At 36.7% G+C, this 13,171-nt stretch overlaps 2 protein-coding genes across 6 annotated transcripts in view; both read right to left on the reverse strand.

Moving 5' to 3' along the window:
• LOC135215695 (nucleolin-like) overlaps positions 1-3,204 on the reverse strand; it is a 109,350-nt gene extending 106,146 nt beyond the window's left edge. Inside the window, exon 1 of the mRNA XM_064250645.1 lies at positions 2,751-3,204. Within this exon, the coding sequence (XP_064106715.1) occupies positions 2,751-2,923 (173 nt within the window). The 5' untranslated portion in view covers positions 2,924-3,204. The remainder of the gene's footprint in view (positions 1-2,750) is intronic.
• Positions 3,205-8,546: 5,342 nt separating this feature from the next.
• The window catches only part of LOC135215697 (5-exo-hydroxycamphor dehydrogenase-like), an 88,555-nt gene continuing 83,930 nt past the window's right edge, over positions 8,547-13,171 (reverse strand). For all 5 annotated transcript variants that reach the window (XM_064250653.1, XM_064250648.1, XM_064250652.1 and 2 more), the window contains 4 exons: positions 11,573-11,634; positions 9,824-9,950; positions 9,386-9,504; positions 8,547-8,714 (listed from right to left, as the gene is read on the reverse strand). In XM_064250653.1, the coding sequence (XP_064106723.1) occupies positions 8,655-8,714; positions 9,386-9,504; positions 9,824-9,950; positions 11,573-11,634 (368 nt within the window). In that variant the 3' untranslated portion in view covers positions 8,547-8,654. The remainder of the gene's footprint in view (positions 8,715-9,385; positions 9,505-9,823; positions 9,951-11,572; positions 11,635-13,171) is intronic.

Consider the following 13,171-nt stretch of genomic DNA (forward strand, 5'->3'; position numbering starts at 1 on the left):
TCAGCACCGAGACATAATTCAAGGGTTCAATTCATGAAAAGAGAGGAAATTGCCGCATCTACGGCGATAGCTCCATGTTGGTTCATAATTAGTAATGAAAATGAAAACAGTGTACTTTCAGTTTCATTTTCAAGTCAAACAACCATTAGTAGAAAACTACATATAACAAAGCATACGACGATGAAGCGGGCAGAGAGCGATGACGAACACGTCCTTCACAGACGCGGCCGAAAGCAAAAGTGATTTGTTTACCTCCCAGCCGCGCGACTGTCGGACAAGCAGTTAACTACCTTTGTCCCCTTGTTCGAAGCTTACGACCGTTCCAGCTGCCGCTAGCTACTTCCTATTGTTAAAGGACCGATGGTTTGTATTACGTATCGGAACAACTGCAAAGTTTTATTCCCTAAATTGTTTACTCGTTATTTAGTTCAAATTTACTTTATTTAAAAATTTTAATTTAATTTATGTATATTATCCCTTTTTTGCAACCAAATTACCCCAAAAAATTACAGATATTTCTAAAGTAGATACAATCAAATGTTTCTAACGTTTTCGTACATCTGGCTGCCGAAAACCATAGAGGAACGACTACGGATAAGTGCATAGAGGAACGACTACGGATAACTGAATTATATACATATATTTTTTTTTTTTTGCTTTTTTGTTTTTGCTAGCACTTTTCATTGATTTCAGTCTATATTAGTATTTTGAATTTCTTTACTAACCGTATGCCAGAAATAAATGTAACCTTTAATGTTTGCATGCTTTAATGTTTGCATGCTAAGAATGGCAAAATCATCGTTGCCACATTAGTGGAGGCTTCACACATACGCCGTTTCATTATTATAAACTGTTTCCATGAATTCTAGTTGTCATAGTAATGCAAAAATGATAAAATTGCATTAATATTTATGTATATAGCTATACTTCCAATACATAGCCTAATTTCACCAATTTCAACGTTTTGTGTGTAGTCTTATACCCAGTTTGGAGGGTCAACACATACCGAATGGCAACAGAGAGAGAGAGAGAGAGAGAGAGAGAGAGAGAGAGAGAGAGAGAGAGAGAGAGAGAGAGAGAGGCGAAGGAACGAACGGAGGAAAAGGGTGGCGGTGGGGGGGAGAGGGTAGGTGGAGCTTTATACGCATGTTCGTATCCATTTCTGCATAATGGAGTTTTTGTCTCACGATACCCTTACAAGTTACGGCACTGGGTGTAATGCACTATAGCAAAATCTCGTTCTGATACGAGTGTTCGTTACAGAAATAGGTATTGCCCAAAAAACGTGCTTGCACTGTCTCTGAAAACACTAGTAGGTATGCTGCTTAGTTGTCATCAAGTTTTTTGTAATCCAGTATTTTTTACAAGCTAGCTATTGAATAAATTTGTATTTTTCTTAATCAAAACATATGCCCCTCAATGGTAACTTTCATCTTTTTAACGACTTTTCTGAAATTCATTGCAAATTAAACGGCCCATAATTTCTTATGGTGCGAAAACAGACAGAGGCCCAGGGACCGAAAACGATTGCGTCACACTACAGCGGTAATCCGGCAGTAAAACATCTTCATATATCCAAAAAGTAAATAATAAAGATATATATGCGCATTACGATTATAACAATTACATGAATAGCTGATAACAATCTGCATGAATAACTGGTAAACTGTTCTGCAAGACAGTTGAGTATAGCAATTATTTACAATAGGTACGAAAGTCAAGATGTCGTGACGTCATAATACAGGACTTAAAAGAACGTTCTAATTCCGAAAAATAATTACTTAACGAATATTTTCAAATTAATCATCATAAATATGTAAAATATTGATGTTTTACTATTTATTTAAAAAATTATCTAAGAACACGCTTCTCGTCATCTTCTACCAAAACAGTTGTTTACTCTAACTTGTTTGCTGGTGAGAAACCGTGTTTCGATTGTTGAGATGAAAGTGCCCCAGCGTCTGTGGGTACAAGTGGTGTGCGGATTTATCACAGGAAATGGTTAGTTTATTGACACAAGCGGCTCCGTAAACATCGAGATGGCATCAATCTTCTAAATATTTCGAGTTGTAAGTAAAAATGTTGAACGCGTTTTGGTGAGATTTCCACTGCCGTGGACACCCTTTTCAACTACCCTCTGTTAAATCTTAAAATTTGGCCTTAATTTCTAACTTTGGAGAAAATACTTACTTCGAAAGGAGAGTAGAGGTCTTTAGCTCCGTTTCTCACCAACAACAAGTCGCGACTGATGCCCATATCCGGTGTCAGGACGCGTTATAATGTACTTTTTCGGAGGGTGGCAAGTGTTGATTGTAGGTGGCCTGCTTGGCCTGCCGTGATGTTTTACCCTAAGTAAAAATGTTGAAAGCGTTTTGGTGAGATTTGGACTGCCGTGTACACCCTTTTCACTACCCTTTGTTTAAATCTTAAAATTTGGCCTTAATTTCTAACTTTGGAGAAAATACTTACTTCGAAAAGAAAGTAGAAGTCTTTAGCTCCGTTTCTCACCAACAACAAGTCGCGACTGATGCCCATCTCCGGTGTCAGGGCGCGTTAGCTATAATGTACTTTTTTTGGGGTGGTACACATTGATCGTAAATGGTCCACCCCTGTACCATGCGGTGTTTTACCTTAGTAGCTAAGTTTTTACGTTCATCCCGAGGGGCTGAATACTAGTAACTAAAAACGGGGCCCCACGGTGCTCTTACTGGCCCTGTCAGCTGGAATTCACTTTTAGCTTTAAAACTAACCTGTATTCCTTGGGATCTATTGGTGACGTTAAAGGGGAACGGAGAACTGCGAAGTTTGCGGATGTTTCCGCCCCTATATGTTCATTTTGGGCAGGACCGCTGTCAGCAATGGAAGCAGCAGCAGTAGCAGCACTAGCTTTCCCTCCCCCGGCTTCTAAACTTTTGCACCTCATCCTGACGATACTAGGTATTCTCTCTCGGAAATGTCTTTCTGGGTCTCTTTGAAAAACGCCAATGTTCTCCTGCAGTAGTAAAGCTTCTCTTCATGGACATTAAATGACAGGTAACTTTAATTCCCGAGGACACAAACCTATCGTATCGAATGCATCCGCTCATATACTAGTGAACTGGCCCATTTTTACGCACTAGCGCACGATGAATTGTGGTTAATGCAATAAAATTCCTTGCAAAGACAAACGAGCACGCTAGGACACACAGTAGTAGTAGTGGGTAGGATATGCCTTTGAAACGGCTCCCTTGCTTCTTTTATTCCTCCTTTGTTTGTGTTTGCTTGAGCTTCTTCTCTCTGAAATACCACATTTCTTTTATAAAATCTTTCCGATTCTCCACTTCCTCCCTCATTAGTACTACCAATAAGATTATATTTGCTACTAATTCCTCTTTATTTTCTTGATATGGTTGCTGCATAAAGCTATATCTATTTCTAATTTCATTGTATGCTGGACAGTAAAGTAAGAAATGTTCTAAATTTTCATTTTGTTCCTCACAGTATAAACATTTTGTATCTTCTCCTTTTATCCTATTTTCTATCATTTAATCCTAGTATACCTAGTCTGCCCTACTGATCAGCATTGTTTTTTCAGTGTTATCATACCAGATTTCTTCTCTTATGTTTTCTTTATATTTTCTGTAGATTCTTAATGTTGACTTTTCATTCATTTCTTTCTGCCATATTTTTCTGTCCCAATTGTTTATTATTTCTCTTAACTGTTTGTCTTTAACTGCTTCAATTTTACTTAAGTTTATATTTAGTTCTTTCATATACTCTTTTACTTGCATTATCCAGGTTTTTTTTTTCATACTGATCCATTGTTATCTCATATAGGAGCCTATTTCCACCATTCTTCAGTGTATGTTTCAGGTAGAAAAGTTTATTCTTCATATCTCTAGATGGCAGGAAGAGGCCCTATTTCAAGATCTTAACGCACAACTTGCTGTGTAACTTGGCGCTTTCAATATTGCTCTGTATACTTTATTATCTATCTTCTGCAATTCATTTATTGTTTTCCTGTCAAGTTTCATGACTTCCATTGCATACATGAATGAAGGCATCGCTAGTCCTTTCCAGTACAATTTTCCTATTTTTACCCTGCTACAGCTTTTATTGATGACTGCATTAGCCATATTTGCCATCTGCTTTGCTCAAACAATGGTCTTGAATACGACTGTAGCTAACAGTAATTTCGGCAAATGCGTCTGCCATATAGTAGTAACATGGGTGTTATCTCTGAAACGGCTCTCACGCTCATTTTACTTTTCGTTTGAAGTTACAGCATACGTCGATATGCGTTTATTTTCTTTACAGTACCACATACTTTTGATAACTTTCATCCCATTCTTAATTTCCTCTCTAGCCAGACAAATGTAAAATAAGAATTGGCTGTCAGGCCACGTTCTATTCTTGATATGGCTACTACAGACACACGCACTCTAATTTTTGCAATCCCAGGGGCTTTCTAGTTTTCATATTGATCCGAGGACTGTTTTCACATTTGGGGATTATTCCTATTACTGTGTAGAGCATGCTATAGGTATATAGGTAAAGTACCCTGTTGTTCATATTCACTGTGTGGTTAGAAGAGGCTTCTATGGCAGATGAGGTATCTATCATATGCAGTGTAGCTGGGTTTTCCATATTGCACCATAATCTTCGTTGTTTCAAGTTACCTGTCGGTGTAAGTGATTTCAGTGGGTTTACACAATTCTGCTTCTCTTAAACAATACAATGACTGTGTAGAAACAAAGAAGCTAATGAAAAGGGGGGAAATAGTAGAAGAGCGAGACAGCAAACTCAAAGTACCTACTTGTGAAATTAGGCTTTAATAGACAAGTGGACATCTGGGATTCGTGGGCTGAAAAAAAAATTGGGGAAAGTAAGCGAATGAAAAAAAGATATATATGAACAGGCCTGTACCAAGGGGTGGGGCGGGGGGCAAATTTCTGGAAGTCCATATTTTCTGTGACTATCCTTTTCATTGACCTGTACTTACAAAATAATAAATAACAATCTTTTGTTTATTTGGCCTTTTTTAAACATTTTTTTTTAATGAAACATTAACATTTCTTTAGTAGTGGGAAATACAAGTGTGATAATAGGAATATGTTATGCCACTATATTTGTAAGTGATTTTAAGTAAAATTCTGTTAGCCAAAGTCAGTACTTTGAATAGAAGGGCATAGACCGCATACCCAATTTTTTTTCTTAATACAACTAAAATAACATTTTAAGTTTTCCATCTTGTATATAGGTCCAGTTTTGGGAAAAACGACCCCCACCCCCCGAAAAACTAAATATCCATATAGAAAAGGTGGCTACCTTCAAGAAATTTCTGAAGGAAGAATCGTGTAAGTGAAGAATTAATTAAAGCAATTGAATATATAAGTGATCAAATAAGAGTCATTACCAATCTGAAAGAAAGTAATGAACAGCAAGAGTTGTCTATAAACGTATAGGTCACCTGCAGCTGAAAAGTAAAAGTCTAGAGAGATTAACTTACAATCAGTTGGCAGAAGAAGAAATCGAGAAGATACTTGTTTTAAAAAATGTGAGGAAGAAGAGGAAAATATCATGAGTTAAGAAAGGAGGAGCATAATAGATCTGCAACAACCGCTAAGAGAGAGAGAGAGAGAGAGAGAGAGAGAGAGAGAGAGAGAGAGAGAGAGAGAGAGAGGCAAAGCAAATTGAAAAAATGAGGCAAACTGTAAACATTTTAAGAGAGAAGTTTAGAATATAAAATGTGGGGAATTTGCATGGATGGCAGTACAAGGATGAGAGAGAGAGAGAGAGAGAGAGAGAGAGAGAGAGAGAGAGAGAGAGAGAGAGAGAGAGAAGAGAAAGCCATGAATAACCGTCATTGGAATAGACGAGAAATAGAGAAGTGATGGTATTACCAGGAAAGAAACACTATCCTTACAATCAGTGGGATTGTATGTTTATATACTATGTAATTCCAGCATACTTGATTTCAGAAATTGTTTGATTTACCTTGTCAGTCTTCCACGAAACTCTGACTCAAATAAAGCGGCACTGGATAACATTATTCCTAAATAGGTGAAAGATTCGACCTCTGACCCTTTCTCCATCTAATGTCATTTCATTGTTTTTTTATGCTCTGCGTTTCATCTGTTTCTTAGATTTATTGTAAGTCCCTTCTCTCCCAACATATATGATGCACTCTGTCATGCAAGCTTCGTAGATCTTTCGGTGTTTTGCTGATTAAAAGAAGATCCTCTACATATTCTAAGTCTGTCCCATTTCTATCGTTACTCCAGTCTAAACCTTCCATCTAAAGCCACTAATTTCATTACAAAATTTATACGAAGGTTAAATAGAAATTTCTCTTGACAAGACCCCAACGGCATTAATTTTACACCTGCTGTGTTTATGGATAACTTCAATTAACTTTACGTATTTTACCAGCATGCCACAACGATGCAAAACCTTCCATAGCATTGGTCTGTGGACCTCGTCGAATGCTTTCTCGTAGTGCTGTTTATCTATGAGTTGTTTTCTTTCTCCAGCTCATCGTGAAAAAGCACACTGGATATTTTCGCTACAGCTGATGTGAATGCAGTTACTTTATTCAGTCAGATCGACTTTTTGTTTTATACCTTAGCTTTAACTTTTAATTCTCGAAAATGGGAATCTGATTTCTTTTTCATGTTCTGCAAAAGTGTCTTGTGGGCTTAGGAGTTGTCACTTCGGTTACAGCTCAAATAATCTTGCAGTGATTCCATCATGACTTGTTTTCCATCTCCTAATTTTATCTATTATTGATTCCACTTCAAAAGCTGTAGTAAATTCCTAAGAACTTTCAGTTCCTCGCCAGCTTCTGGTATATCATAAGATTAGTCCTTCATGACTCATGAAAATAAACAATCCAGCGCTGTCTTATCTCTTCATCTGGGATTATTAGTGTCCCATCCCTCTTATCGAAAGGTATTTTTTCCCTTAGTTTTTGTTCACCCATGGACATTTCATTAACCAAATACTCTCGTTATCTCTTCTTGATGTTGATCTAATTTCACTATCTGCACTTGAGTGCTCAGCATGCTCTACTCTGCATTCTACATCATTTCCCTGAAATGTCTGCTTATACTATTCTTTGCTCTTGTCTGCATACTTTATTGTATTCAGTAACCAATAGGCCTACCTCCGTTTTGTTGCCCTCATACCCTGGTACATCTGCTCTAGCAGACAGATGTTGAACAAGCCTATATTAATTGTCTGTTACTATCAAGGTATATGGTTTCTTGAACTGCAAGTCTATTTTCATATTCAACTTCGAAAGCCATTTATTGTTCGTCTTTCACAAGCTTTGCCATATCAAACCTAACCACTCTATAGACTTTTTTTTGTTGGGTGATTCTAATCGCAGCTTCAAAGCGGCAGTGATGAATTAGTGATCACTGCTAACATCTGTACTTCTATAACTCCGTCCGGCTTTGCTCGACGAACTGTGTTCGAAGTGACGTCAGAAGCGGGGGAAGTTAGAAATTTTCCCGATCTATCTGCGTTTCTGACGTGACCGTTACAGCGAGCAAAGTTCGTTGAGCCAAGCTCGCCCGTGTGGAAGGGGCTTACGGCTCCCAACATTCATCCGTGTTCTCTCTCTCTCTCTCTCTCTGATTACTATCCGAAGTTGTTCAAATGTATAAATAAGTGCACTTTTTTTTTTCAAGAGTTCCCTCAGTTACTAAACTGCAGCACAAAAACTGATAAACTGTAGCCCTTGCATTTCTTTAAACGTTACATCCTCCATACTGTCAGTGTTCCTACCAACTTTTGCAATTATATTACCGACAGCAATCCTTATATATCTTGTTTCTGTTTCATCTATAACACTGCTGTTTTAGATGACATCCATCTTTTATATCTCCAGAAAGTTTATTTGCTGGTGCTTAGCAAACTATATTACTCATATTGCGCTGTTTTGGTTTAAATCTTGCTGGTAGTAATCAACTGCACAGTGCTCTTGAGTCAGTGTGGCTTTTCTTCAATTGGCGTTAAGATCATGGCTGCTCATTTATGCTATACCTTTTCCTTTGCATCATGATTCACAAACAACTAGGATGTTCAGCCCATATTTCTTGAACTAATCTTTGTCTGTTCTGTGCGTTCCCAATGTCTCTTGAATTCATTTTCAATTAGCCTCAGTCTTCTTACATTCCAGTTTCCTATTGTCAATTTATCATTATAGTACCTCTAAACCAGGAGATTCTTAAGCCCCGTCCATACGGGCGAGCTTTGCACGATGTGACGTCAGAAGCGGAGAAAGCGCGGGAAAAGTCTTGGAAAAGTTAAGAATTTCCCGCTTCTGAGTCACATCGAACAAAGTTTGTTGAGCTAAACTCGACCGTGTGGAGTCTGTTTGCCCTTGACGGGAGGCCATTTCTAAATTGTGCCCATCCATGTATGAGTATAATCATAGAGAAGTGATCCTCTAGTAATCATTTCCTTCAGGAGAATCGTCTTATGGTCTTCGTGAGTACATCAGCATTTACTTATTATTAATTATGTAAGGAAAGGCTTGATAATGTGCAACAAACCTGTGCTGTATGTCTTAACGTTTTATTATATGTGATATTTATATATAATCCTCTGATTTAGTAATGGTATAATAACAATAATTCAAGACTATTTACTTCCACTCAGATTTATTACTACTGCGGATTTATTCCCACTCGGAAGAAGCGCCCAGACTTTGCTGCTTCCACGGCGTTCTGAAATAGATTAAAGATATCAGTAACAAAGAAAAGCAAAAAATATGTTTAGCATCACTCGTGGTTTGCTCAAAATTTGCTGAAAGACTCGAATAGACTCCAGGTTGAGTTTCATCTCTTCAGATCTTGATATTTGGTAACTAAGCCTAATCAAATTTTAGTATTACTACTACTACTACTACTACTCTACTACTACTACTACTACTACTAATAATAATAATAATAATAATAATAAATACTTTCTGGAATGATAGTAAAGATGAACTGAATACGTAAGTTTGGAATATTAATGAGCGTAACTCATAGTCAAGGGATTGGTCAGACGTCACACTTGTTAACGCAAATGGTTTTTAGACCTATTTTGTAAAAAAATAAAATAAAAAAATCTCAACAGACACAAAATTGGAACTTTTAATCTAGTGTTAGGTACAGTGAAATTCAAATTTATAGGCAGGATCTAAATACATAGGCATTCAAGTGATCAGAAATTCCAGTGATATGCCAAACAAAATTCTAACTAGGTTCTGAACAATGAAGTTTGTGAAAAGCGCAGACCACAAGGACAAATAACGCAAAAGATACCCGATCTTTCATGACTAAAGAAATGTACATGCAGTTTGTTGATTGCCTCAGAGTAACGGTGTAAGAAGCGAGTTCCCTCCAGATCTCACCCTGAATTGTGTCAGCGGGTAGACTGGTCCCATCAGCGAGGAAAATGGATACCTGTCGTGATGCTGACTGAGGAACTTCACGGCCTCTTCCAAGTGCTTACCCGTGTAGTTATGCACACCTGGTAGTAGTATCAGTATTGACCATTAGTTAACCTGCTTGCTTAATTGATTAGAAAGGCCAACAGCTTGAAAGGCTGCCACTGGAGAGACCATTAAGAACAGAAGCGCCAATCTTGAGATTGCCACAGCAAAATAAGGCAGTTGTAAGAAATGTTTTCTTTTGCAAACAGAGCTTCAATATCTATAATCTAAAAAAAAGTAGTATTTATGCATGATGCAGCATTATTAATCTTAAGTGGAAAAAAAGGCCTCTGAAAAACTTATTCAACATCTAGAGAGAAAGACGATAATAATCCGCGACCGTAATGGGATACTCGCCAATTAACGTGAGGCATTTCGTGATGACGGTCTGCGCCAAAATGTTCATCCTGGAATCTCTGTGCACAAGGCCGATGAGGACGTAAGTCCCGCCTACCCGAAGTGCTCTAACACCTTGAGGCAAGCCCTGAAAAGGTAAACAAAATTGTGAGACTAAGGTTACTTAATATGACAATCAAGTCACTTGATTTTGTATACTTCAAAGTGGTGCAAGCATTTTTGATACTACTCTGGCATTCTCAATATTGGTCAGTCTGTTTTCTAGAGCAATATTTTTAAAGCTTAATGTTGCTGCTGTTGATACTATATATATCGTTAATGTTTATAGGTATTAAGGGCAAAGACTCTCTCCTAGACAACGCAGAGGCACAAGGCTTGGCCGTTACTCCAAAAAGTGGAAGAATAATACACTGATTCTCTTTGAGACAAAGACAGGAGATCAAATGTGAGTAAAAGGGAGATTGATCCTATTTTTCACTTCGTGACCAGAATTAACTGATTACTGTACGAACCTAGAAATTGAAAGAAGGGTATCACCGATACCCAAGCCATGCAGAAGTCAAACTGCACACTAGTGAACAGACGATTATTTTCAGCAAAGGAGGAAAAGCTGAGCATGCACCAAAAAGTTCAGATTTGAGAGTAGCCATGTACCACATATTCGTACGCTCCTGAGTAGCGGTAGAAAGCGGTGAGCCACTGCTTTTATTTGGGTGTAATCATTCTAGTAAGTCAAAGCAGATCTATTCAATTCTAGTAAGTCAAAGCAGATCTATTGATTCTCCAAAGATTATAAGTCTCATGTTCCCTAAAGTGAGCACGTCTGCAATTGTCACTGAGCAAGATTTGACTGTAATACGGCAATTCAACAAATGAGATGGAATTCACTTATTTATAATGGTTACAAAACTACAATTTAAAGGAACAATAGGCTCAACTTCCTTGTATAACTGACCCATTTAGAAGTGAATGATTACTCAAAAGTCCACTTCAGTTCGCTTGAGATTTAATTTATAATCATCAAAGAATATGAAGCAAGATCAAAATATTTTCTCACAGTACTGGTTATAAAAGGAAATAAGTGAATTTAAAGAAAGTGTCAGAAATATGCATGGCTTCAATTATAATTGCTCACAGCCAGATTCACCAGTAAAGTCAAAACCTCTTAGACCATGACAACTGGTAGGGGAGACAGATTTCAACCATTTCCTACTGAGAACATGATATTACCAGCATTCACAAACGAATCCTTTCTGTATGCCTCCAGAAGGAAGGTTAGCGTCCAAGTTTTGAGATTGAAGGTCAACGGTAATAAAAATCCTTCCGAAGCACCTGTCACTTCTAAAATATAGTTGTCTAAGATTGAAATCTCTGCTGTTGTTTGTAGGATCCTCTAATACAGACAAGTAATAATAACTATTAAAGTATTCCCAAAGGTATATTTCTACGCAAGTGCGAAGGTTGTGATGTTTCCAAAACTTATATTACCTATAATATACTACATATTCGTTTGGTTTCCATCAACCATTTTGTTTTGCGACATCTCTGAATAAACACAAGAAGAAAGACGATTTAGCTTAGAGAGAGAAAAAAAAATAATGAAATTCGTTAACAAGAATGGAGTCAATAAAGGCCGAAGTCAAAAAAGAAAAGAGGTAATTTCAAAAGGCACCTGCCTCCACAATCAAGCGTCTCTAAGTTTTCTAAAAATGAAATGACATAACACTGCTGGAACTCGTCATTACTCACGTCCTTGTTGCCACAGACTTCGAAAACGACGTCAACACTGTCAGGACGAATGACCTCTTCATCTGAAAGTCAAGAAAGCGGTCAGAGAATGTAAACATTTCTTTCATTAAAATCAAATGATCTACATTAGAAAAAATAGACGTTGCCATATAAAAGTTTCGATTGGTTATTTCGTCTAAGTAAATGGATCGTTTTGAGTTATCTGACGTGGCAGCAGGATATGAATATGGACGAATATGAGTCTAGTAAATTTAATCAATTCATCCTCTGAGGGACAGTGAAGAGAATAATATAGTGGATTTAATTCTGTTATTTGAATAAATTTAGGCAAAGAATTGATAGGTGGAGATAAATGAATGGTATAATTATTAGCCATCTCAGGGTTGTTTCTTATAAATAAAAAAAAAGACATCTAGACATCAACTAATATATTATTCTCTTAATATTAATTGCAACCTCAGAAATGGAGAACCTGAGAAAATTCCCAGTGATTTAACTGCTCAGCGTGTTTCTCATCAATTTCTATTCGAAGTTCAAGATCAACAAATATTTATACAATTTTGATCTCTTTTATACCATATATATATATATATATATATATATATATATATATATATATATATATATATATATATATATATATATATATATTATATAGTATATATATTATAATATATATATATAATATATATATATATCATATATATATATATATATATATATATATATATATATATATATATATATATATATATATCATCAGCCATTGCTTGTCTACTGCAGGACAAAGGCCTCAGACATGTCCTTCCACTCCCGTCTGTTTATGGCTTTTCTATGCCAGTCTATACCCGCAAATTTTCTTAGCTCGTCTATCCATCTTCTTCTCTTCCTTCCCCTGGTTCGTTTGCAATCTCCAGGGACCCATTTTGTTATTCTTTTTGTACACACACACACACACATATAATATATATATATATATATATATATATATATATATATATATATATATATATATATATATATATGTACTCCATCCCAACTTTCGTTCAGTCATTTTTTTACTACTGTTCGCGGTTCTTCAAATAACTCCCTTAAGTCTTATGGTGTAAATTTTTTCATTTAGCAATCAAAAGATTAATTTCCCACTGTAGCAGCATGTACACTTACCTGTAGATTTATTGAATCATGCACATTCAACATGCCAATTCGTCATTGAAGCATTGCAGCCGATATGACCTGAGTGTTTTCATTAACCAACTGCATGCAAGTTCTCAAACTACAGTTCCTCTTCAATTCTCCACCATTAGAGAGAGAGAGAGAGAGAGAGAGAGAGAGAGAGAGAGAGAGAGAGAGAGAGAGAGAGAGAGAGAGAGCGTTCATAATACACATCTCTTTAAGCCTTAAAGTACATAGCTCACTTTTTAAATTAGGTCCTCCTCATTTATAAAAGACTTGCTGTTCTTCACTTTTTAAATGGACAGATAGATATTAATTGGAAAAACTTCGAAAGTTTTTCTCATTCAGATCTACCCTGTACCCACAACGTTAAGTTCTATACATACCAAGAGAAAAATAGGCCTATGAACATATAATTCACAG

Source organism: Macrobrachium nipponense, chromosome 5, assembly GCF_015104395.2.
Source record: "Macrobrachium nipponense isolate FS-2020 chromosome 5, ASM1510439v2, whole genome shotgun sequence".
Taxonomy (NCBI): domain Eukaryota; kingdom Metazoa; phylum Arthropoda; class Malacostraca; order Decapoda; family Palaemonidae; genus Macrobrachium; species Macrobrachium nipponense.